The 25,299-nt window shown below is 40.3% G+C and overlaps 1 protein-coding gene across 1 annotated transcript in view; it reads left to right on the top strand.

Moving 5' to 3' along the window:
- Positions 1-16,597: 16,597 nt before the first annotated feature.
- The window catches only part of LOC103768880 (protocadherin-15-like), a gene marked incomplete at its 5' end in the record, with an annotated part of 190,564 nt that continues 181,862 nt past the window's right edge, over positions 16,598-25,299 (top strand). The window contains 1 exon segment of the mRNA XM_008936046.1: positions 16,598-16,831. Within this exon segment, the coding sequence (XP_008934294.1) occupies positions 16,598-16,831 (234 nt within the window).

The raw sequence follows: 25,299 nt of genomic DNA, 5'->3' as shown, positions 1-25,299 counted from the left end.
AAAAAAAAAAAAAAAGGAATCTCACTCTAGAGCTACTGAATAAAGAGAAAGCTGCTGCAACATAACCAGCACTGATCTCATTCACCTCCTGCTGCTGGGAAAAGGCAGAAACCATCTCTGCAGGGTTGATCTTTTCAAATCCTCCCCCTGATGGTGGCTTCCTTCCACTTCTGTATGTACTGCTTCATCCTTAATTTTCCAGTCTGCATTGGTAACAGTCTGTGGTGCTTCTTAGCTGAGCCAGGAGCTTGAAGCACAGCTCAGCTCGTTGTGAAGAGTGTGTCTTCACAGAAAATCTCACCATGTCTCTTCATCTGGTTACCAAGTCCCAGCTTTGCAAGTATAAAATACTTTCAGTCTTTGCTGCTTTCTGTGCCAATTTGAGGATTACAAGGAAAACAATAGGTGATGATACCAATATTTAATGACTTAAACTTGTTAAATATGGTAAGCTATTAATTTTACTTGTAGGTTGATTGGGTTTTACTGTATTTACTGGTAAGCAGTGGAGCAAATAAAAAAGAAAGGAATTGCAGTAGACTGTTGGGAAGCAGTAGATGGCTTGTGTATTTATCCAGGCATTTCATGTGGAAGGAAGCGTGGGCTTTCCAAACTGCAGTGTGTTTTCACACAGGGATGTCATAAAGCTCTTGCTGTTTGTATTTAACTTATTTCTGAATGCAAGGGTTGTGCTTCTATGGTAAGAATTATTTACTTGCCTCTCCTACCCCCCTAAGATTTAGGGGATGTTTGTGGCACTGGTGGCAGGCAGTGGCCTTGGGCGAGAGCTGCTCCTCCTGTGCCAGCCCTTGAAGCTTTTTGAAATGTAGTGCCACGGTTCTGCTCACTCCCAGTCTCAATGTTTTTGGCCTTTCATGCAGTTGGACCAAAATGCTTCTTATTCCTACTCAGATTTCCCCTGAGGATTTTTTTTTTTTCTCCTTCAGAGCAGAGGCAAAACTCCATCTTGCAATCCTGTGAGGGCAGCAATGATAGACACATCTGATCGTGGTGTAAAGAGGGATGAAGGATCATAGACAAGTACAGCGTGACAGAGTGACCTGGGTCCCCAAATGTGTCCGTGCATGTGCAAAAGCTGCCTGTGGCTACCACTTGTGTAAAACCAGCGATAAGGAAATGGCCTCAAGTTGCACCAGGGAAGGTTTAGGTTATGAGGAAAAATGTCTTTCCCACAAGGCTTGTCAAGGCCTGGTCCAGGCTGCCCAGGGCAGTGGTGGAGTCCCCATCCCTGGAGGGCTTTCAAAGCCCTAGGGATGTTGTGTTGAGGGACATGGTTTAGTGGTGACCTGGCAGTGCTGGGTTAGCAGTTGGACTTGATGATTTTAAAGGTCTCTTCCAACCAAAACGATTCTGTGATTATGTCTCAGAGGGCACAGCAGTTTCTCTGGGAAGATGGTAATAAGTTTATTAATATACAAGCCTTTTCTGTATCTTCTGAAGAATTTTAACTGAGAGTATAAGAAGACAGAAGATGAAACAAAAATGTATCTTATAGGAGTTTTGAATAGCTCAGCACTTTTTAAAATACTAGTGTTAATTCTCTACCTCAGCTGATTGTGCATGCATCAAAGTTCAAAGTTTTTATACACTTAGAGTGAAATAATTTGTGACTGGATTCTTTTCTAATAATCTATTTTCGAGCCGTTGTGGAGTTCTGCTGTCATTAGGACAAATAAAGAAACGTAGGTGGATTAACATCAAAGTAAACGTGCTAAGCAGCCCTGGGTTAAAGCCCTGTAGCATTTTGTTTGCTTTTGTTGTTGTTGTCAAAATTCAGTAGCCATATACAGTAGCACAATACATCAATTAAAAAAAATCAATTACCCTGGTCTGGTAGCACATTGTGTGTGCCTAAATAGCAAGCTCTGTTGTTAATGGAAATGTTTATAGGCATTATTAGGTTCATATTACAGTGTTCTATGTGCAGTCAAGGGGATAATAAGGAAAATGATCAGTCTGTAAGAATGATAATATGCCACCTGCTAGAATAATAAAAGTTTTAATGCTGTGTTGTTCAGGGGCCTTTTGAACTGGTATAATGTCTCAGGCTTGTACCAAATAAAATCTCCAGGTTCTTGTGTTGCATGTTCTCAAATTCTGCATTTCTTGCAGAGCTGAAGTCGTAGAATCTGGTTCTGGCTGCAGGGGTGCAGTGTGTGATGTTTCCCTTTAGACAGAAAATATGCTATTTTTGCAGGACTCACTAAATTTAACCTTTGAAGTATGCCCTCTGATACCAGGAGATAAAATTTTTTTTTTTTTTCTGCCAAAACATTAGGAAGAACTGTGAAATGGAAAAAGTGGTTAAGTCAATACACACATATTATAATGCATGAAGTAAAGTGGACAGAAAATTGGTGCACTCATCTGTGGTACAAAAACTACACTGCTGATAAATGCCGAAATCTTCAATAGGTAGACAATGGAAAAAGCTAAACTTCTTAATAAGAATTGCCAGTTTTCACCCTCCCTGCTATCTCTGGAAGATATTTGGTGATAGCCATGGAGGCAAACTTGTTGGCCTTCCTAGGGAAGCTCCTCTCACTTCCATTCCCTGAAGAGTAACGGGGCCTTATGCAGAAGAACATTTTTTGTGTGTGTGTCCCAGAGAAATTACTGTGGCAACTGCAAGGCTGTCACAATAGGCACGTAGATTTAGAGCCTTTAAACTGTGGAAGGGCTTTCCAGTGTTAATAATTCTGTAACTAAAAGTAGAGTCTATATGGGACCCAAAATATGTAAGACTGGGATCATAATGAATCATAAGCATTCCTTCCCTTCACTTGCTCTATTACTTCTGTTACAAAAGATTGTTCTTGAGATGCAGAAACTCCCATAATACAAATTTCTTCTTTGAAATCAAGGACTGCTTTTGGAGTAAGTTTTATTTATAAATACCCATGTGGCTTTCGAAGGTTTATGTCCATAAAGGCAGGAACATGTATGTATCTTTGGAGAGCAGACAGTTGTGCTTTACAGAAGGTAGTTGATAGAGAAATTAAACTAAGGCTAGAAGGAGAAGGAGCACACTTTGAGCAACCTCAGAGGCTAAAATGTAATTACATCTTTGATCAGCAGCCTTGCTGAAACTTCTCCTGAGATTCTCTGGAAAATAATAAACCTATTAAAATGGCATTTCCATAGCATTGTCACCACAGTAGCTATCTTTTTCCTGCAGGACAATGCTTTGTCTTAGGAAGGAACTGCTGAGTCCTCAACAGAGTTAACATCACCTCTGATATGTCTTTGCTTGTAGAATGGGCTATAACTGCTTGAATCATAGAATCATCAAGGTTGGAAAAGACTGCTAATATCATCAAGTCAAATCATCAACCCAACACTACCATGACCACTAAACCATGTCCCAAAATGCCATATCCACATGTTTATTGAACTCCTCCATGGATGTGGACTCTACCACCTCCCTGGGCAGCCTGCTCCAATGCCCCACCACTCTTTCAGTGAAGTGAAGTGGCAGCAGCTTTGATCACCTTTCTGGAAAAAGCATAACTGTTGCGCTGTAGACATTAGACTACATTCCTGTTCCTGCTCTATAAAGTGTCAGGGCTTTTTTGGGCTTTTTTATTTTTAACTATTATATCATGGAACAAATAGGAGAATTAATCCAATTATGTGCTTTGATCCTTTCCTGTTTGAACATTGGTTATTTATCAGTCAGATAAAATCTACACTGGCAGTTCAATTAAAATCAATTTGCAAAGTGAATGGGCTACCAATGACTACATGTGTTTATGCAGTCAATGAAATACTAATGTATGGAAGGGCTGCACTACAGAGGAATTTATTTACCACGCCTGTAAGAGACCAGATTTTGATAAAAAGTCCTCATGCTGAGCATTCGTTTGTTCATAGGAACTCACGTGGCTTTCAGAGTTGGCTAAGGATGATATCCACAAGCACAAGGGCTTTTAGTCCAGCCCAGAGAATGCCTGTGTGGAAGTTTGGAGGAAAAATTGTTCCCAGCAAATCACAGAGTTTTTGCTTTATAAAATACTTCAAAACATTTTCAGTTCTTAGGTTATTTCAGTGTCTTGTAAAGCAAAAAGGGGTCCTTCTCTAAATAGTAAATAACATGGCTATTTCTTTATGATTACAGATATTTTGTCAATTCTGTTAAGACCTGTCAACTCTGCTAAGGGTGGTCCTACTTGAAATAGAACTGGTAATACAGAGTAAAGGAGGGTAGAAAAAATATTTTGTCAGCAACTGTTGTGTAACCAGTTGATAATATATGTCAGAAGTCAGCTTTTCTGGTTCTCCAACGCATCAATATTGCAGTGGGTTGGTGTCCAGTAAGGATGGAAGAATCAAGAGTTCATTCAGGTTTACTCTAAAACCCACAGGAGTTGCAACAGAAAAGAAAGACTGGATGTATTTTGAGAAAATGAGATGCAGACATACCTTTTCACTTTGATTGTATCTCTCTAGTCTATGCTACTTAGAATGATCGATACCTCAAATTTTCTCCAGTTTAAAGAAATCATGTGTGTATGCAGATGCAAAATCAGGATAGGAATTTTATTTCTCTTGCAAGAATTGATTTTCCATTTTTAATGGCACAGGGATACTTGTATTAATGGCTAAAAATGCTATTCAATGTTATAAACGTGAAGGGGGGAAATAAAGGAAGGTTTTGTTAATCTCATGTGGACACCCGTGTTATACTGCAGTTTTAGAGTAGGTTTTCATACAACCTGTGTGGTTAATTCTTAAACTGCTGCCAGTTGTATTTGATTGTGTTTGTGCCATTGGGAAACTGGGGGAAGGATTCACATAAATTGGATAGCTCGGTAAAAACTCCAGTTGGATTTTTTTTAAAAAGGAGAAGGCGAAAGAAGTTTCCCAGCTTCAGATAACATTTGTAGCCAGACTTTTTAATCAGACTTTTCCTTGGATCTGGGAGTTTTACGACTCTTGGGCAATAGACTCTTACAGAAAGAGTTGTTTTATGTCACAGTTGCTTGGTTTCCTTGGTGCCTTCCCAACGGTGTTGGTGACAGAAGTGTACTTCAGCACCGTGCCACAGCCGTGTAGAATGCTTTGAAGAACATCCTTACAGAGGCTTTTCTGTATCATACATGCCTCTCTCAAAAATCTGTTGTCCCTGGGTGGTGGTGTGGCCAGGCTGGCATTAGCAGTGTGACAGGTAATACCAGAGAAACAATTCCAGAGTGGGATTGTGTTTCCTGGTTGTTGAGGTGACAACAGAAGGTCAACGCCATATGTCAGAGTTGAACAGAGTATTTGAAATTCCAGTGTTACAAGAAAATTGGTTTGAGGTCCCATTCTGCAAGAAGTGATGTTGAACTTTCCAGCAGTGATATCTACTCTGTTTACTCTACAGGCTCAAATCTTTGAATGGAGTGTGATATCAAATTTTTAGATGGCTTCCCCATACCAAATTGCCTGTGGCATTTATATAGGCTGAAAATAGCCACAGGAGGTTTGAATAAATCAGTTGTACTTGTTCAGAGTGTACATGTAGAGACCGAGCCTGAGTATCAGCCAGACCAAATTCCAGATTAATGAGGGAACATTCTGTGCGAAGCCTGGCTACAAATATAAAGTTCCATCCTCTGGTGCACACATTTCATTATGTGAATAATGTGACGGACTGGATTTTAGGAAAAATTTTTTGACCAAAAGGGTTGTCAAGCTCTGGCCCAGGCTGCCCAGGGCAGTGGAGTCGTCCCCATCCCTGCAGGTTTTCAAAGCCACGGAGATGTGATTCTGAGGGACATGGTTTAGTGGTGACCTGGCAGTGCTGGGTTAACAGTTGGACTTGATGATCTTGAAGGTCTCTTCCCACCAGAACAATTCTATGAATCTGATACTGGCATGCCATGAATTTGTGTGCTTGTTCTCCTGCCCATCCTAAGAAACCATTTGTGAGCTGGAAAAGCCACGTTTCCTTTGTGGTGGAGGTGACTTGGATCAGATGCTCCCAGTATGTGTATTGGCTGTTCCAGTATAGTTAAGCTCTTTGCAATGTGCATGATTTTCCCTGATAGGGATCTCAGCAGAAATTACAGGAAGCCATCCTCTCCTACTGCTTGTGCTGGAGGTTAATTGGTTTCTGTGTTCCTGTTGGGAACTTCATTGATCTCTCCTGCCCATTGCTCTCGAGGCTGTTCAGGCTTACTGCGTGACACGACAAGGCGGTGTCCCTTCAGCAGCAGCCTCGGGATCAAACTGTGGGCAAACATGTGCTTTGAGGGTACAGAGTAACATGTCTGGGTGCCATGGCTTGTATGATCTGCTTGTTGAACAAAGGCTGGTTTCTGTTCAGGGTGGGCCCTTTGCTTTTTAAGAAACCTGGGAATGATCTCAGTGGTTGAAATACTGAAATAAAAAAAGATTATGATCTTGAGCTATTACAGAATCATGAAATTACCAAGATGGGCAGGCATCTCTGGAGAAAGCCCAGTCCGACCCATCTGCTCAGCTTGGGAGTGGGCTAGGTGTGAATATCTCCAAGGCTGGAAACTCCACAGCCTCTCTGGGCAATCTGGTTCAGCATCTGACCACTCTGGGATTAAAATAATTTCTCCTTAGGTCTAAATGCAGTAACTTGTATTTAAGGGTTTGGTGGTTAGTTGCTGTTTGGGTTTTTTTGTTTGTTTTTATTTTTTTTCCTCAGCACTGATTCCAGCACTCCAGACACGTCTCACCAGTGCTGAGTATTACTTGATCCATGGGCAGCACAGGTTTGCTGCAAGGGCATTTTACTCAATTCATCCACCACGTCCTGCTCTGCAAAACTGCTTTCAAGTTGTTTGGTGCTGAACATGTACTGGTGCCTGGGGTGATCTCTCCCCAGCTGCAGGACTTGGCATTCTCCATTTTCTGAACTTCTTGAGACTCCCATCTGCCCATTTCTGCAGCCTGTCAAGGTCCTTCTGAATAGCAGGACACCCATCTGGCAAATTCAGCCACTTCTTCCAGTTTTGTATCACTTGCAAACTTGCTACAGGCGCACTTGGACCCATCAAACTGGGTCATTAACAAAGCTGTTAAGCAGTGGTGGCACCACTATTAAGTCCTGGGCCCACCTCTGTTAACTGGTCTCCAGCTGGGCTTCATGCTGTGGGATCGGAACAGTGTGTACTTAAGCCAGTTTTCAGTCCACCTTGTTGTCCATATACCTAATCAATACTTCACCAGTTGATTTATGAGATCAACATATGGAGACAGTGTCAAAAGCATTATTCATGTCAAGGTAAATAATATCCATTGTTCTCCACATACCCACCAAGCCATTCATCTCATTGTAGAGGCCTGTCAGGGTGATTGAGCGCAAATTGCCCCACACAAACCCCCAGTGACAACTCCCAACGTCCTCCTTGTCCTTCAGATGTTTGGAAATGTTTCCCCAAATTATTTGCTCCACCACGACCTTCCCTAGCATTTGAGGTAAGCATGACTGGTCTGCAATTTCATGGATCTTCCTTCTTGCATTTTGTGAAGATAGAAGTGATGTTTATTTCTTCTAGACCTCAGGACGCTCTCTTAATTGCCACAAACCTTTCAAATGTGGTAGAGAGGGGCCTTGCAGTGACATGGGCCAGCTCCCTTAGCATGTGCGAGTGCATCCCATCAGGTCCCCTGGATCTGTGTATGTCCAACTTGTTTAATTATATCCCTAACCTGATCCTCCTCTTGCTTCAGGCTTCTCTGGGGGTCTCAGGGATGGAGGTTACTGAAGGCAGGGCTCACCTGTGGAGACTGGGAAGATGATGTTGAGCATGGCAGCCTTTTCCACCTCCCCCGTCCCCCTGTCCCACTCAGCCGCAGGCCTACGTTTTCCCTAGTCTTCCTTTTGCTGCTGCTGAACCTGTGGAAGCCTTTCTTATCACCCCTCAGTTCCAGGTGGGCTTTGGCTTCTCTCGACCTGCACGTTAACCCAAACCTGCCTGCTCAGACAGTGTTTCTGTAGCCCTCCTGTGTCACATTGTCCCTGGTTGCAGTTCTTGCAGGCTTCCATTTGGTGTTTGGGTTTTCTCAGGACCGACTTGCCTATTCATGCAGGCCTGCTGCCAGCTTTCCTTGGTCCTTCCTGATAAAGAGGAAATCTGTTTTTGAGTTGGAGGACATGATTTTTTTGAAAGATAACCAGTTCTCCTGCACCGTCCTTGCTCCAAGGCCGCATGGGGTGGGTTCCTGCCAAGCAGATCCCTGAGTTAGGCCAAAGTCTCCTGTACTGTGTGCATTAGGGTACAGGCACTTCTGGGGGGGGTGATGTGCTCATGCTGACTTTCCAGAAAGGCTACGAGAGCTTTGTCTATAAAACTCTCCTGTTGGAATTCCCTTATTTGTGTGCATAGGAAAGTGGTTCCCCTTCAGTCCTATTTTAACAGTTGTGGGGTTCACATGCTCATGTCACCCTGCAGGCTTTGGTGGCCAGCCTGGGTCCACCACTTTGGTTGTCGTTTCCTTGACAGACTGATTAGCAGGTTGGTGTAGATGCTGTTTCCCCACCCGTACTATTGTGGTAGTAAAGATGAGGATTGACCTGAGAATTGCAGAATTCCTGAGAGACCAAATAAGCCAGTGATACAATGGCTGATAAATGGAGGTATAGCTTAAAAATAAAGTGGAGCAAGTCAGGAAAGATCATTGTAGCCTTACGCACAACACAATGGATTCTGGCTTGACTTGAGAATGAGATCTTGGCATTGTGACGGATAACTAACTGAGTGTGAAGGTTGGCTCAATGATCTGTCTGTCAAAAATATTTTTTTAAAAAGGCAAATTGAACATTGGCAATCATAAGGGATAATAGAGAATGTGACAGAGAAAAAAAAAAAGGCTGTGGTGCTGTACAGGTCTGTCTGTGTCTTCACCACAGTGAACAGCTCTGGTCTCTAGCACAAAAAGGGCAGTGCAGAACTGAAGCAGGATTGTATCAGGTGAGTAAGAAAGAAAATGTGATAGACACCCATCAAATACGGTGTCATCGTTCTGAGAGTGAGGAGGAATCAATAGTTCACTGTCCCCTGCCGTGCAAGAGCTTGGAGTTATCAAGTGAACCAAGCAGGTGGCAAGTTTAAAATGGACAAAATAAGGTTGTTCTTCACCAAGTATAGCGTGTCTGTTGTGACAGGCAGCAGCGTGGGGCTGAAAGCTGACATGGGCTCAAGGGGAGGCAGGGCTGGCCTGTGGAAGAAAAATATCTATTGATATAAAGAGAAATTCTGGGGATTCTGAGTTGCTTACGGTCTTCTCTAGGTTTCTGTCTTTGGCTGCAGGTCCAACCATGATTTTGTGCTGGGTGGATTATTGGTCTGATCTAGTATAGTTCTTCTTATGACATTCTTCTTTTATGAGTTTCAGAAAAACGCAGTGCCAGCAGGGATTGAGATGTTGTGCAGCCATGAGGCTTGCTAGACTGGACATTCCTAGACTGCCATTACAGAAATGGTCCAAAGTCCCTCGTCTTTGAGACTTAAGAAACCTTAAATGATCTTTTTTTTGTTGTTGTTGTTTTTTTCCCCACCACTTCAGAAACTTCAATTTGGTCACATTAGGTAGTTTTTTTAATAATGCCAGCCTCTAACTTTTCTCATCTTGTTTTAATCTCTTGACTCTGTGCACCTGTTGGCCTTTATTTGTTGTCTTTATTCAGGGTAGCTCTAATGTTCCCCTCTACCAGTGTATCTTAAAGAACATTTTCTTGTGTTTAAGAGGGTTTCTGTTTGTTTCTTGTTCTTCTAAGTTTTAAAATGGTTCAAATCTGGGTTTCAGCATGAGTAATTCCCCATTTATTGAGTTTAATCAACATGATAAAGATTTAATAGTTTGAGTTAATGTCTGGGCTGCTGCAGTTGAGAATTCTGAGAAAATTTTACAATGATTGCTATTGAATAGGTCTCCAGAAAGTAACCTATGTGTTGGAAAGCTCCTCTTCCTTGTTATTGGTGTTCTCCAGAGATATTTTGCCCTTGTTCTGGAACTGCTTTCATTTTGTCTCTCTCTTTTGAAATGCAACTAAACTCTGATGGTGCTGCACAACAGCAGAGATGTTTCAGTTATAATGGGGAACACAGTGGTTACTCTACCTCAAAATAGAACTGGAGCTGAACAAATGGGAGTGGTTTTGTACTCATGGTGACAAATTAGAAAAAGAATTGAAGAAATGTACTTTCATTAAATAGTTGCTCAGTTCACTTCCTGACAGCGATGAAACCTTCAAAATCATTAGTTTGGTTGAACTGCTGTGCATCTCCTGTAGGTATTACATACAATAACTGGGTTTTAAATTGGCTTTTGAAATGTTCATCACTTCTGTGAACTCAGTATTCAATTACTTCTCTTGTCACAAAGCATACCTAGTCCAAGTAGTTTGGGAATTTATCTTCCATTTGAGGCGAGCTTTTTTTTTTTTTTTTTTTTTAGTTTTCTGTGTAAAACTGTAGAATTGAAAATCTGAGTGCAGAGACAGGTTTTGTGCTCGTGAATAACGAGAGAAAAAAAGAATGTAGGAGAACCAAACCCTTTCTTATATATCAATAGAATGTTTCTTCATACCAGTCTTCCTCCCAAGCTATCACATGGTTATTGAAAATAGAGATTTTTCCCTGTTTAGCAGTATCTCTGCATGGGAAATGTTCTTCCTTGCCTTTACAGCATCGTCACGGGTACACACTAGAAGGATCAGCAATTGTGAGTTAAGATTTGCCCTAAATTGTGTGTCGTCATCACTCTCAGAGCAATGAAAATATAGAAGTCTATAAATTATAAGTTCTGTAACACCTTTTATTTACAGAAATAGCTGTATTTCCTTTTGGCAGAAGACAGTCTTTTCTTTTTTTTTTTTTTTTCTTCCCTTTAAAACTTAAACATCCATCACTTAAAACTGGGCATGATGACTTCAGCGTTGGCATTTTCTTTAACTGAAGGGAGGAAGAGAGAGTTTCATTATTTGGAAAGGTGGGCAGCTGTAAGTGTTACTGTTCACTGCAGCACGAAAAGCCTTACTGACACTGAAGTCACTTGCCCTTGGTACAGGAAGAAAAAAATGTGGTTTTTGGGTGTCTTTTTTTTTGTGCGTAGTGTCTAGACACATTATGTGCCAATTTCATTTCACTGCCACATGCCAAGCTTCACTGACAGTAAAGTCAAATTTCTTCTGTGTTCTAAAGATACTCTGTGCTTCTTGTTCTTAAGCCAATTTTTAATCTATCACAGTAGTTTTTTCCTTATGCTGTACTTTGTGCCCTTGTATATTAACCTAGAGTGTGATATACAATCCTGAAGCTTACCCTAAATCTAGATAAATTATGTCCCTGTTTCACCTTTGTCTCCCACTTTAGTTATACACTTAAAAGAGGCAACTTTGTCAGACCTGACCTTCCTTTTCTTTGCTGACTGCTCCTTTTTTTAGTTACATTGGTGGATCTACTATATAACATTTCCATCTTCTTGGCAACTTGAAGTCAGGCTTAAGTTTAACTGTCCAGAGTTCTCAGGCTCTTTCCTTGTTCTTGTACTGAGTAGAAAAATCTCAAGTGACCTGCCTGGGATTCTCCAGTATTGCCTCTCCTTCAGGGAGCTATCGAGTGTGTTGGCCAGAGGCTGTTCCTTACTCCTTTGACTGTAGCTCTTAGAAGGCCAGGGTATAATCAATGGCAGGGGACTTTGGTGGTCTTTGGAAAGGAGATGAGTCGCAAGACTGGAAGCAACGACTGCAACTGAACTGGACATTTACAGGACCCACAAAGATGGTTGTTAGCCAGGCAGCAGCTCTTCCTGTGGTGTCTGTGAGAGCATCTTTAGCACCGTGCTGGGGTTCCCTCTGTCTTGTTTAGGTTGGTATCTTCTGGCGGTGAAGTTCAGTGTAATTCTTTTTACAGCATATTTAAGTGGATGCATCAATTCTAAACCCAGCATTAAACTTCCAATAGCAGAAGAATGTGCTCTTTTACCTGTCAGAAAAGCCAAAGGTAATTTTCAGATATATTGTGAACCTTCTTCAAATAGTGTTCCAGTTTTTCTTTTCTTTACAGAAGCACTGAAATATCTAAGATGCAGTGGCAAGGTTTTTTGTGTGTTTGTTTTTTTTTTTTTTGTTTGGTCGTTTTTTTTAATGGGGTTATATGCATGATGGTGCATATATTTTGAGAGCTTTATCTATCTTAAGCTGAACAGTTGTGCTGCATTGTGGGTGTATCATTGAATTGGAAGAAATAAGACATAGTTTTATTCTATTCAATTATTTCCAACTCAGCCCTGATTTTTGAATGTTATTTAAAAAAAAAAAAAATTTAGTCTAGCCATAGAATAAAAATTCAATGTCATATTTATCTATCAAAGAAATTTTTCATCCACTTTTATATGTTTCATGAGTGATAACAAAAGTAAGTTCAAGTGCAGTGTTTTGGCTTACTGCATTTCGCATACTGCAGGGAAAAAGGAATGATTTGATCACGTTTTTAAAGAAACAATATCCAGAAGCTAACCTGGTTGCTGCAGGTATAACAGGCTTACGTGGTTGAAGCACAAGGACAACCAATGTCTAAAATCAGTTTTCTTGAATAAAGGTGTTAGGTTGCTCAGGGAATTAAGAAAATTGTGATAGCACAGAGAAAATCACTTTAGGACCTAACGATTTGAAAAACTTGGGTTGTGAAGAAGAAAAGACTGATGGCACTCATTTCAGCAAACCCTTTGGTCAGGTAGCACACAAAAAAAGTTCCTTTTAATGGACCATTTGGTTACATGGGTTCCAGTGAAGATTCTTAGGGCTGATACTGGTGGAAACTAGTCTGGTTTTGCCACTAGTATTTATTCTTCCAGTCTTGCACCTTTTTTTAGGTTTCAGACATTATCAGCCTGGTTATTTATTAGATGGTGATAACCTAATATCCTACCTACATTTTTTTTGAGTCAGGAGGTCTGTAATAAGTTATGTTGTTACTTTAGACACTGTTTCCAGTCTTTCCATCAGTGTGGTAAGCAGAGCATATCTGTATTAACGGGATCAGAAAGACAATATATGAATTTTAAAAACTGTCAAGGTGTGGATCTAAGGTACAAGAACTGCTCCTAGCCAAGCACTGCTTCTGGGGATAAGTTTATGTAACATAGGAAAACAAATCAATTTCTCATATTTTCCATTAAATTATTCGTATTAAACAAAAGAAAAAAAGAAGTGATTGCTATAGAAAATGATTTCCTAAAGGAAACATGTTTGAAATATTTGTAACTAGCATCTTACTGATGTTTTCTTTAGTTCCTTCCTTGCTTTTTTGGACCCATCATGTAAATGCCAAAAGAAAAAAAAAAACACGGTTGTGTTTTCCAGTGGCTTAGAACAATTCTGAAAGAGGCCTTGTAAGGAAAAGAACAATTTTGGTCTCCCTTCCAGCTTTCAACTAAATCTCTTCTAAGAGAGCAAGTGCTTATATCTTTCTGCTCTTATGAATATTAAAGCTGTGTTTTTTAACATCAGTGTGCTATAAGGATCAGAGGATAGATACTCTTCTCTGTGGAGGTTATGTTTTATCCTTTGTATCAGTTGGATTAGGTTGAATGTAAAGTGTCATAGCACAAGCCCATAAAACTGATTAAAAATGAGTTTAATGACACCCCCACAAGTAGGTAGGCTGGATTAGAAAAGCAGAAAATTCTACAAAACTACTAAAAAAGCATTAAAGGAAGATGCACTGAGAGTTGGTTAGAGTTTCAGCACTCCCTGTTTTTTAAAGCACTTTTCTCTCACCAGCAGTGTTTTGCTTGTCTGTCTTCTGCTGTTGTAAAAGGAGATTCTTTTTGAGTAGGAAATAAGGTCAGATGCAAAGGACATCTAATTCTGCCTGGCTCTTGAAGGGGAGTTTAAGGAGGTGAGCACTGGGTTTTGCCAACAATTAAATACATCAGCAGTTTGAGTTGTGTCCTGGTGCGAGAAATGCTGAATCAGTTGGGAAGTGACTGTTGGGAAGTGTTGGGAAGCAGCTGGGAAGTGACATTCTCCAGTGGGATGGCCAAAGTTAATTATATTGACCAGCGTACCCAACCTAGGGAACAGAAGGGAAAGCACCTGCAAGGTTGAAGAGCTTTTGAGTTGAACCCCCCACCGTGGAGGGAATCCCCATTGCAGTTTTGATCTCTAGGGCTTACAATTTTAAGCCTGATCTTAGGAATGCATATCCTTCTTTCGTAGTAAACCATGATCAATTTAGAGATTTTTTTTTTTGTGTGTGTTTTCAGTGTATGAATTTAGTGCAAAATTCTCTATATCAGGATGTTTTTGAAGCTGCATCCTACTGGGTCAGTAGCCAGAGTACCTCCAAGTAATTTTGTTGATGTTAGCTTTTCCACATGAAGTTTATTTTTATTCAGTGGAGCGTCAACTTCAAAATAAATCTCATTTCTGTAAATTATGTTCAGCATTTGGGAGTCACTTGCCCAGTCTCCTATGCTGTTGCCACATTGGATTTGAAACACCTTGTTCTATAACTTTTGCAAGGCCAGGATTCCCCCAGGGATGTTTGAGTGCTGTTCTTTTGAAAGAAATACAGTGCAATTGGGAGGGTTCTAACAAAATGCTAATTTAACCTGATATATGTGATTCTCTGACAGTGACCAATGTGCTGGCAGATGTTCTCAACTAAGGTACAGCTCTTGAAAAATCACTTGAGGTCACCCAAAAACATCAGACTCTTGGGGTGACTGGAGCCTGCTGTACTATCTCCCTGTCCTTGGTGTACTATTTTCCTGTTACCTGTTTTATTTGAATGTAAATAATGGAAGCTGGGTGAAAAAAAGTTACTAATGGTTCATCTGGGAATAACTATTTGAGGCAATTATGGATTTAATCACTGGTAGCATCCTGGATCCTAAAAGTATCTAAGAACATCAGTAGCTAAATGTTTTGCTTCCTTCACCCTGGTTAACTGAAATCTTAACATGCCAGTGAATTAACTAGCAGAACTCCCAGTTTCATAGTGGTTTTGTCTCATTAACAAGGATTAATCTCCTAGGAAAACCCTTATTAACTTCAGATACTAGAATCTGCCTATGTAAGTCCATCTGTCAGGTCTGACCATATCCTCCTGAGTCAGAAAACAGCCACGTACAAGCAAGACTGGGGGTTGCTTTTAAGTCTGTGCCAGTATCACTGTTGCCCATCTCTTGGTTAAGAGTAATCCTGATGTTTATTAAAGAGCAAAAGACATTTTCCCTAGAAAACGGGTGTTTTGAACGATTGTCTTATGAATGACTAAATTACCTACTTTGAACAAATAGCAATTTTGATGTTTATGCTTTTTTTTTTTTTTACTTGAAATGGAAGTTTTTATCATCATCAGCAGGCTATTGTTGCTTGGTAAACAAGGCAAAGCTTTATACAGTGTTCACATTTCACAGACACACAAAAAACATCTGATTAAGAAATTACAAATAACCAGTTGATGAAATGAAAATGACATGTTTCCAGGAGGCAGCTCCTTGGACCTTGGATTTGAATAATGAGAAATGATCTATTTTGGAAAAGGGCAGATACTGGAATAAAAATAATCCTCTGCAAACAGAAAGTGCTGTTAACAATAATAATTTAGGTACTGTTCTCTCTTTTCTGGAGTAGTTTTACACCTGAGAAGTTATTGCACAACACATTCTGCACATCTGCAGAAAGGGAATAGTGTAGTCCCAGGGCCTGTGTGCTTACAGATTTTTTTGGCAGTGAAGCCACAGGAACAGGGACTGTCTTACAGTACCCTACCACTACCTTTCTACAGGAACATGTGCAAGACTATAATTAAAGCTGGTTTGCCCTTTATAAATTAAAGAACAAATTACTTGTTGTCTTCTACTTCCCTTGTTTATTTACTTTAATTAGTCATAGGTAGTAAATTTAAAAAAAAAAAAAAAGAAGGCAAGCAACATCATACATTTCTATTAGATTAACATCCTGGAATAGGCAATTAGTGCTTTTATGTTTAGGAAGCTTGAAAATAAGACTAAATCAGGTGAAACTCTTGGTAAGTAAATCTTGGTGAGTGAGGCGTTGCCAGTGGAAAGTAGAGGTTATTAATAGAAGTAAAGAATTTTTCCAAAAATAGGCAAAACCAAAACTAAAATCCCACTCATCTAACACTAGAAAGACATGTTTTTGGGAGAGGGAGAAAGAGTCGTATCTAGGGCAACACTCTTCCAGTAATCCGTAGCAAGTACCATATGTCCACGTGTACTGTTGTCATCTTTTGGCTGTAGCTCCCCTGCTGGTGGTGTGGGTGTAGGTTCTGTGGTACAATCAGTTCCCAGTTTTCTTCCATCCTTCAAAGATTTTTCAAAAATTCTCCATACTGATAGTTTAAGAAACTATATTTGCACATGTGCTGTGTAGCTTTGAGTTTTGGTGTGACTATTTAAAAGGTTATTGTGCTGGAAAGTCTTTTTATTTGTCTATCCTAGCTAATTTTTGTTTGGTGTTTTTTTTTTTTTTTTTTTCATGACAGGATGATCCGTATGCTGATATTCATTTCTATAACTGGATTTTAATTCCTAAATGATAAGCCAATGCCAGGTAGTGACTGTAGTTTCACTTAGCTGAAAGCCTTTGACAAATGTGGTGGTTTTCCAGGCTGAACAAGACAACGGGCATCCTCTCCCTGCCTTTGCCAACCTGCACATCGAAGTCCTCGATGAGAACAATCAGAAGCCTTACTTCACAAGGGCCACGTACGAGGGCTTCATCCTTGAGTCCTCTCCGGTGGGAACAACCATCTCTGATAACCAGAACCTGACTTCTCCACTGCAAATCGTGGTGTTGGACAACGATGTGGAGGAGGTAGGGTTTTGGTTTATTCTTTCATAGTGCCCTACTGCTGTTTGCATTTTTATTGTTTTCAGACTTCTTTCTTTTATCATTGTTTTTTCTTGAGACAAAACTGCTTTCATAATAAATAAATCTAAGTACCATTTTTAAGGTTCCCTTTTTGTTTTCATTCTGAGTTCAAATAGGTTTGCAAATGTGCTTGAACTGAAAAACTAACCTCTGTTTTACTCAGCTCTCCTTAAGATTCTGTTCTGTTAGGGATGATGAATGCTTAGTGCAAAAGGGAGAAAAAAATACCTTTTTTGGGAAGGAGGGATTTACCACACAATGTGGGGAAATGGGTAAGTGAAGCTCAAAGCAGAAGGAAGCTGTAGTTTGAACAAACCAGGAAGAAAAGGAATAGGAGGGCAGAAGGCTGGAAGTTCAATCCAGTCTTTGCTCTGCCTGGATTTAGATCCTACCATTACTCATACTAAAACCTGAACATCTTCAAAAGGCCAGCAACCAAGTAGTAACACTACCTCCAGGTATCTGTGTATCTAGCTGTCTGTCATCTCTAGGGTTGATGTTTCTTCTGTTCTCACTGGGGTTGTTGCCATTATGTGTTTTTTGATAACATCTCTATTTCCTCTAATTACTCTTGTTTCTCCAGTTGTCAACAAAAGAAAAGTTGTTCTTGTTTCTGTTCTGCTTTTGTTACCTTTAGATGCAAAAGGAAGGGCTAAGTTGTAGGCATAGGTTTTGTAGTACTATTTATTGTGTATGCTAATATTCCTTAGTAAAATTCTTAACATGATACTCTGAAAAAAAAATCTTTTTTATAAGTTTTACTTTTGATGTAGCAAATTCATATATTTTGAGAAACATGAGAGGCCACTGTCAACTGAAAGATGCTTTCTACATCACTGTCTCCATTTATTGTCCTAAGAAGCTATTTTAAAGCCCAAACTCACGTAGAATATCTCCTTCCAATCCATTAAAAAAACTCACACAGTTAGTGGGGCATTAGTAGGAATGGGTTGGAAGGCAAGTGGACATGGCTGGTGCATCCGGCTTTCTTAGGAGCTGCATAGAAGGTGTGGATTAAGCTCATGGTGGTCATCAGTAAGCATCACTGACGAGTGGTATGACTTCTGAGGTGCTCTAGTTCAGCATTGCTTCTGTTCAAAGCAAAGCACTTCATTGTTCCATCAAATTAATGAGATATTTTAGGTTGCTCAATATCAGGATGAGAAAGGTGTGGAGGCATCAGGTGTGTGCTTGTATTTATAATAAGTTGTCTGATTGTGCTGTGTAAAATCTGTGTAGCATGTGCCCAAACACAATGGGAATCAAATCCTGTGAGTTTGTGTCCACAGTTCTTAAGTCCTTTATAAGCGACTAATTTGAGAAATTTTCTCAGAAGACTGCTTTTAGTTCTGTGATCCCTAACAAAAAAGATGGGGATATTTTTAGATGTTTTTTGCTGATTTTGTTCTAACCACACCTTCATGAAAGTCTTAGTAAAGCCCTTTGGTTCAAATATGCCTTGGTGCATTACAGACTTCTACAATTTTAGGGCATTATTGATGCCCACCTTACAACACGTGTGACTGTACATTAACTTCACAGAAATGCAAAGAGAGGCAGTTAATCACCTGAGGAGTGGAAGACTGAAACTAAGCCAGTCTGTCTGCAAGACCCATCAACTTGTGTGTTGCACAGGTGTTCGTTCTGAAACTCAGAGTAGGGTTTTGGGCAACTGGAGAGCTTCTTGTGAAACATTTCTGCCTGGGTTGAAGCACTGCTAGTTTAGGTGATGGCCAGCCAAAAGTGGTACCCAAATCTCACTGTTCATCTACAATGTACTTCTGGTGTTTCTCTATCTGCAAGTCCATGGATATTCCAGGGACTGAGATATTTGCCCTCAAGGCTTTGTAGGTAGGTGCAGCAACACTGGAGAATCCTGCTGTGCGTGCAAAACCCAGCGTGGTAAAAGGAGACACATGGCGTGGCTGGTGAAGGAGGAGCTGAATCCTTCATGCTTGAAATGAATTAAGAGAGTTGGTTTTAAATAAGAAAATTCTGTGTCCCTAGCTCAGACACTTAAATTTATGTGGCAGTTTTCCATGCTGATGTTTTTTTGGGCCTCTCTCCTATTTCCTAGTAGATGATATTGTTGCGCTATCAGAATGACAGAAAGACTTTGGACTTCATTAACCTCCAGAGGTTTTTCAGGTTGGAGTTAATAGTGTTCTGATTAACCTTTCCTGGGCAGTTGCACAACTCTACCCACAAGGTGTCAAAGGCGTTAATACACAGTTATTTGATGGAACTATGTATTGGATCATATTTGAGACTGAAAATTAAGACAACTTTGAAGTGTTAACCCCTGAATTTGGGCTCTTTGAATCATGTAACTACCAATTGGTTAGTATAGCATGTGCTGTTTGTATACTCTCAAACTGCAGATACTTAATTTCAAGAACTGCATGGAAGAGTCATTTGTTCATTTAATATAAATTATTTCATGAGGTTTGTAATGTAATCCTGGTATTTGTTCCCCACCGGAAGCACTTTCTGTTGCTGATTTTGTCAGTACAAGTTCAATATCTCAACTTTTCACGAGTGCTCTGAAATTCATCACCACCAGTCTGACCGTAGGGCACCAAGTTTTATTGTGCCTCCTGTGCAATATATCAGCATGTTTCCCTGAAGTCATCTCAATATACGGACAGGGCAGTTTATTCATATGCTTGTGTTTGCCTGCACTACAAATTTCAACATAGGTGTGGCCCAAGTAATTGTAGGTTTAATTGCATCATGAATAATAATAAAAAAAATCCATCCACTCTGCAGCAGATATCTCAGTTGGGAGTGCTAACATAACTTAGTCTGTGTCCAAAGACGATGAAAAAGAAGTTCATCATTCCTCAACACAAGTTGCATTAGGCAGCTGATCACAAGCTGTTGAATATTTCTAAGTCTCAGTAGAAATAGATGGGAAATTTATATCCATAGGAAATGACCATTCAAGGGCTCAGAAGTATTTCCTAGTGAACTTAACAATTGGTTGGTTGATGTCATGGCGTTATTTTCATCAGATAATGAATAACAGGAGTTAGGTTAAGCTAGTAAAAATCTAGGTTCAGTCAAAATGGGACAAAGAACCTATCTGGACACTGTTCTCCAGGCGGGGTCTCGCAAGAGGAGGGAGGTGGAATCCCCTCCCTTGACCCACTGCCAGTGCTGCTGGGGATGCAGCCCAGGGCATGGCTGGGGCTTCCTGGGCTGCATTCACACACTGTTGGCTCATGTTGAGCTTTTCATCAAGCAGCACCCCCAAGTCTTTTCTCCTCAGGGCTGCACTGACCCAGGTGCAGGACCTTGCACTTGGCCTTGTTGAACTTCTTGAGGTTGGCATGGCCCCACTTCTGAAGCCTGTTGAGATTCCTCTGGATGGACCCCTTCCCTCCAGCGTGTTGACCACACCACACAGCTCTGCGTTGTCCACAAACTTGATGAGGGTGCCCTCGATCTCTCTCTGTGTCACCGACGTGTCAATTTCTGCAGGTCTTAATGTTCTGATGGTTTCACTGTGTCTTGGTGAATTAATGTATTTTGTAAGTAGGGGTTGCAGATGAAGGGTTGACTATATCATATCCTCTCCATGCCTATGCATATTAGTTTCCATTAGTGACACTGGCTAAACATGATTTATTCACTCTTCTAATTGACAGATCAGCTGAGGTTATGTTTCGTATGAAAAAAACTCCCTGTCCTCAAATAGGTGCATGAAGGAAGTGGTCATCTGAAGTGCATATCTTAAGAAAAACCAAGACACATTCTAAACTGAAAACCTGTAGAAATTATAATAGAATCCTGCAATAAACCTTCCAAAAATTAATTTATAGATGTGACATTGCAAACAGACCCTTAACTAGAGCAGCAGCACTGCCAAGTGCTGATATAATGAAGCAGTCTGTTTAAATGGCATAAATTAAATTAAGCCACGCAAGTACCTTAAGACCTGATAGCTTAAGACCTGAGTAAACCTGAGCTGAGGAATTTAAACAGTATTGTCTGGTTGCTGTTTATTGAAGGCTTCCCAAGCCACTTCCATCCTTACTCCTTTGCCCCATGGGGCAGCGCTAATTTCTTGTACTCCAGTGGTTAAGGTTAGTGGAAAAGCTCCACAGTAACTGCCTTATGCCACACACCAACTGGCCTGTGTGCCAAGTCTTGTTGTCTCTCTCTGAAACGAGAGAGGTGAATTGAAATTAAATGCAACTTCCAGTTTGAAAGACTCTCATCAGCGTTCACATCCGTTACATCCTGCTTGACACCGAGCTGTTTACCGATACCACACGCAGCGTCTTGATGAATAAACTGGGGGTGTAAAGTAATTTGTGCAGTGCTCATCAGAACACAGGATTGATGCTGTGTTTATAAAGCGTGCCAGCGTGTGTTCAGAAGCACTGAATGGGTCCCAGCACGCATTTGGAACCCTGCTGCTTCTGCAGATACCTCCAGCCAAGTGCAGCAACCCTGGGCAGCAGAGCAGGACATGGGTCTATTGTCACCATAGGTTCCTCTCCAGATCCTTCTCTACTTGACCAGTTTCAGGTTTTACAGTTCTATTGTCTTATGAAGTCGAAGTCAAACTAGGTAGATGGTTGCTCAACGTTTGTGTTGCTGGAGAACACGTGGGAAATTTTAAGGAATTATTATTTTACATAAAGACATCTCAGTAGCAATCTGAGAGGACAGAGAAATAATGGATAAAATAACTTTTAAATGTAACTACAAATGCAGGTTATGGATTTTCAATTATATATCCAGAATAAGAGAAGAGAGTGGATTTATTTATTTTTTTTTTTTTTTATTCAGGAGTACTGAACCGTTTTAGATACTGAAGTGTTTTTTCTCTAATATTTGCCTGATTGCTTATATTTTTCACTGTTGCTGATTGAATTTGTTTTGCAGGCGGTATTCTCTGGAGAGGAGAGTTCTCATAATACTGCTAGTCCTCTATGGCACTTCTGTGACACCTAATAATCACACTTCAAACTAATAATTCAGGAAATATTCTTCCGAAATGGAACAGCCCATTAATATCATCACTGAAACAGACAAAAGGGAAAAGCAAAGCAGAGACTGCTCCTTTCTTTAGAATTTGTTAAGAGTTTTTTTTCTTTTTGGAATCTTTATGCTTAAGAAGGAAAAAGAAAACTCTAACACTGAATTGCTACTGTAGCACTGTATTTGTTCCTGTACTTGTGTAGGAGGAATATCCAATGGCTTCTGCCTTCTCAGGCGATTCTTTCTCTCTTCTGAGTTCCTTGGAGTCCTCAAGGGGTTTGCTTTATGTACATCTGCCCTCTTTTAAACAAATGCTACCACTAATTAGTGGAAGTGATGAAGATGCTGAGATTGTTTCTTGCCCTCTCCCAGGAGCAGCTCATTTGTATGAAGATCAGAAGATGATCTTTTTTTCCAAACTTTCCTGTCGACTTTTTTTTCAGGGAGTGGCATGGCCCTTCGCACCTCGATTTGCCAAAGTCTGGTAGCACTTTCTAGTGCCTGACTTTTTAGTCATGCTTGTGCCTCAGCCCTTGCTTTGTGCAGGGATTTGGAGAGGTTTTGGTGGTGATTAAAATTAATTCAAAATTAAAGCACTGCTCAGCATCCATCCTGGTTCTTGCGTTAGTCTTTTGGCATATTTTCCTCTGAAGTTTAGATGACCTAAATGGTGAAGAAGTTTTTTTACTGTGTTAAATGGTACAATTAAATATTATTTAAATGAACTCACTTTAAAGGAAAAAAATGTTTAAGGAGAAAAAACTACTTATAGGGTGGCCTGGGCAGTGTCCTCTCAGACAGGTTTATCTCCCTTAGTTTATCAGTTGCTCAGAATTTGGGCTTGGTTTGTTTTCCTCCTTGGTCCTGTTGATCTAAGTGGTTTTGTTACTGAAGCCATCACAAAGACTTCTCCGGAGACTGTGCTTCAGGTTATTTTTCTGATCCCTAACGGTGGTGTTAAAGATGCAGGAAGTTCACTCCAGATATGCTGTGTCTTCTTTGCCTATTCCCTCCAAGCTGAATGAGTGAGCCTGGAGAACCATCTCATCAGGCCTTGCAGTCCTCATCTTGCACCAAGTTAGAGAAAATCAGCTAGGTGCAGGCCAGCACAGTCTGACTGCAAACCACTTGTCAATGGGATTGGGAATCTCAGGTTTTGCTTCCCCTCTGCAAGGCTCAATCTCAAGATTTTTTTCCAGTGAAAGATACGAGTGGAAGAGATTTTTCTGCTTTCACCCAGAAATGAGGAGGGCAAATGCTGGAAAACTCTTCAACAAAACAATTCTCTTCCATGGGCGTTTCAGTGCTGATCATCTTCCACATGAAAAAGGCTGGAAAACAGAGAGGTGTCATTAAATTACCTTTGTTATTGCTACAGCTTTTTGGAGGCAAGTCTGTGCTGACAATCAGAAGGCCTAAGCAGTTCTGATCCTGTTGAAGCTTGTTCTGGCTATCCTGGAGAATTTATCATCCAAATATATTTCCTCTAAATAGTCCTTGGGATGTTGATACATGTACAGAATATGTGTCAGTGTCCCCTCATTCTTGACAATATAATGTAATTTTGGTTTAATCTTAGTAGCTTGTAGGAAAATACTTGCTTTAGGAAGAGCTTGCAAGCCCTTGCGGGAGGAGAGGAGCAGCAGAAACCTAACATTAACATCCACTCAGGATTTCAAACTATCAGGAACTATTCAGAGATTTTCAAGCAGAGCACATTCAAAACCAGGCTGTTTTTGTTATGAGTGCATTGGAGCACTTGCTGAACCTCAAGTTTGGTAGTTTTGCCTGTAACCATTTTTTTTTCCCCCCAAACTTAGTGCTTTTATGATGTCCATCACTATCAGCTTTATGTTTTTTGACTTGTATTCATTTTGTGTCATGTCTTTGTCTTTGTAGGTTGCACCAGGTGCTGTTCCTGTAGGTATTGGGTATTATGTTTGCAAAATTCCTCTTCATTTTAATTGTGTGTTTTGTTTCTTTCTTTCCTCCTGTCCTCCTCCATCTTCTCTGCTCTGGAGCTTGATGCTGGGACTGTCACTTGTTTTGTGAAGCCTGCACAGAACCCTTTAAACACGTCACACCAAATTCAATTAGGGCATGAAGCTGTACCGTGATCACATTGTGATTGCTTTATGTTCATTAAATAATAATATGTATCCTTCTAGAAATCTTGAGTGTTACAGAAAGTATTCTTTTAAATTTAAAAAGTACCTACTGGTCAGTATGAAGTTTGTAAACCGCATCAGGTTTGAATGACGTGCTTGAAACGGTCCTCCCAGGCTGCATGCGTACTCTGCTGTGTGGATTCCAAGAGTGTTCCACTTAATATGTTAAAACAATTTATCAGAGACAAGTTAGTGTAAGAAAATGTAGTCAGAAATCACAGTGCTTAAGTCCAGACCCCAAAATAAAATGCTAGTTTAAAAAATTAAAATGCTGGAAGTCATGTTGCTGACATAGATGGATTGTTTCCCACAATTGTGTTCTCTCTCAGTATCGGCCACATAAAGTCTGCTCAATTTAACTGTGAACATTTTAATTCAGCATAAAATGTGGTAAAAATGTAAAAGCATAGCAATGCCAAGATTAAGGAAATAAATTGCTTTGTAGGACCAACATGCATGGAACAAAGTAGAAATAGGCATTGATGGCAGCAAAGGCAATTTAATTTACACAGTAGGATAAAATTTCCAATAGAAGAATAGCTAAGGAAAAGGGTAGATTACTTAGGGAGTGGATGGGATCTCCATCATCGGATTTTCTCAAGAACAAGTTAGGAAAAAAATACTGTTTATTAGCATTCAAAATGACAAGCAAGAACTGTAACAACTAACCAGGGTTCTTGTAAATTAAATTTTCAGCTGACTTATGTATTCAGTTATTATTGGCAATTACGTTCTGTAATTTTTCATGGCAAAAAGAGATCGCTGTTTGCATTGCTAGCTGTAAAATGAATTTTAATTTTACCAAAAGCTGGCATAGTTGCAGCGAAGCTTTAGGCAGCAGGAAACCACTCATTTGGAACACTGATATTTCTTTCACATAGCTTTCAGCAGCTGAAATGGTTTCTCATTTAAATAGTGTAATCTTAGCCTTCCAAAACGTGTGCTTTAGAGTATTTTGGGTTGCTAAAATAAGTTTCTCTTCCTCCTCCTGTTGTGCTCATCTGTCCTCGGAGCTGTTCCTGTGGCACTTGGAGCACGCTCGCACTAGCTGGAGCACTGACGGCCTCTCTGCTGCAGGGACTGTGAACTACCCAGTGCTCTCTTTTCTTCTTTCCATTAGCAGCAGCTACCCTTCTATAGAAGTAGTTTGCATTCAAGTTGAGAAAATGCTCAGAGAAGAACAACGTGATGCTACCTTTTGGATGATTTGCTGAGTTTGGCTATTTCTGACAACCTTGTGCATTCCACTCT

Source organism: Merops nubicus, unplaced genomic scaffold (assembly GCF_000691845.1).
Source record: "Merops nubicus isolate BGI_N331 unplaced genomic scaffold, ASM69184v1 scaffold1360, whole genome shotgun sequence".
NCBI lineage: Eukaryota > Metazoa > Chordata > Aves > Coraciiformes > Meropidae > Merops > Merops nubicus.
Note: the sequence above shows the minus strand (reverse complement) of the source record. Positions and strands in the feature narration are given on the sequence as shown.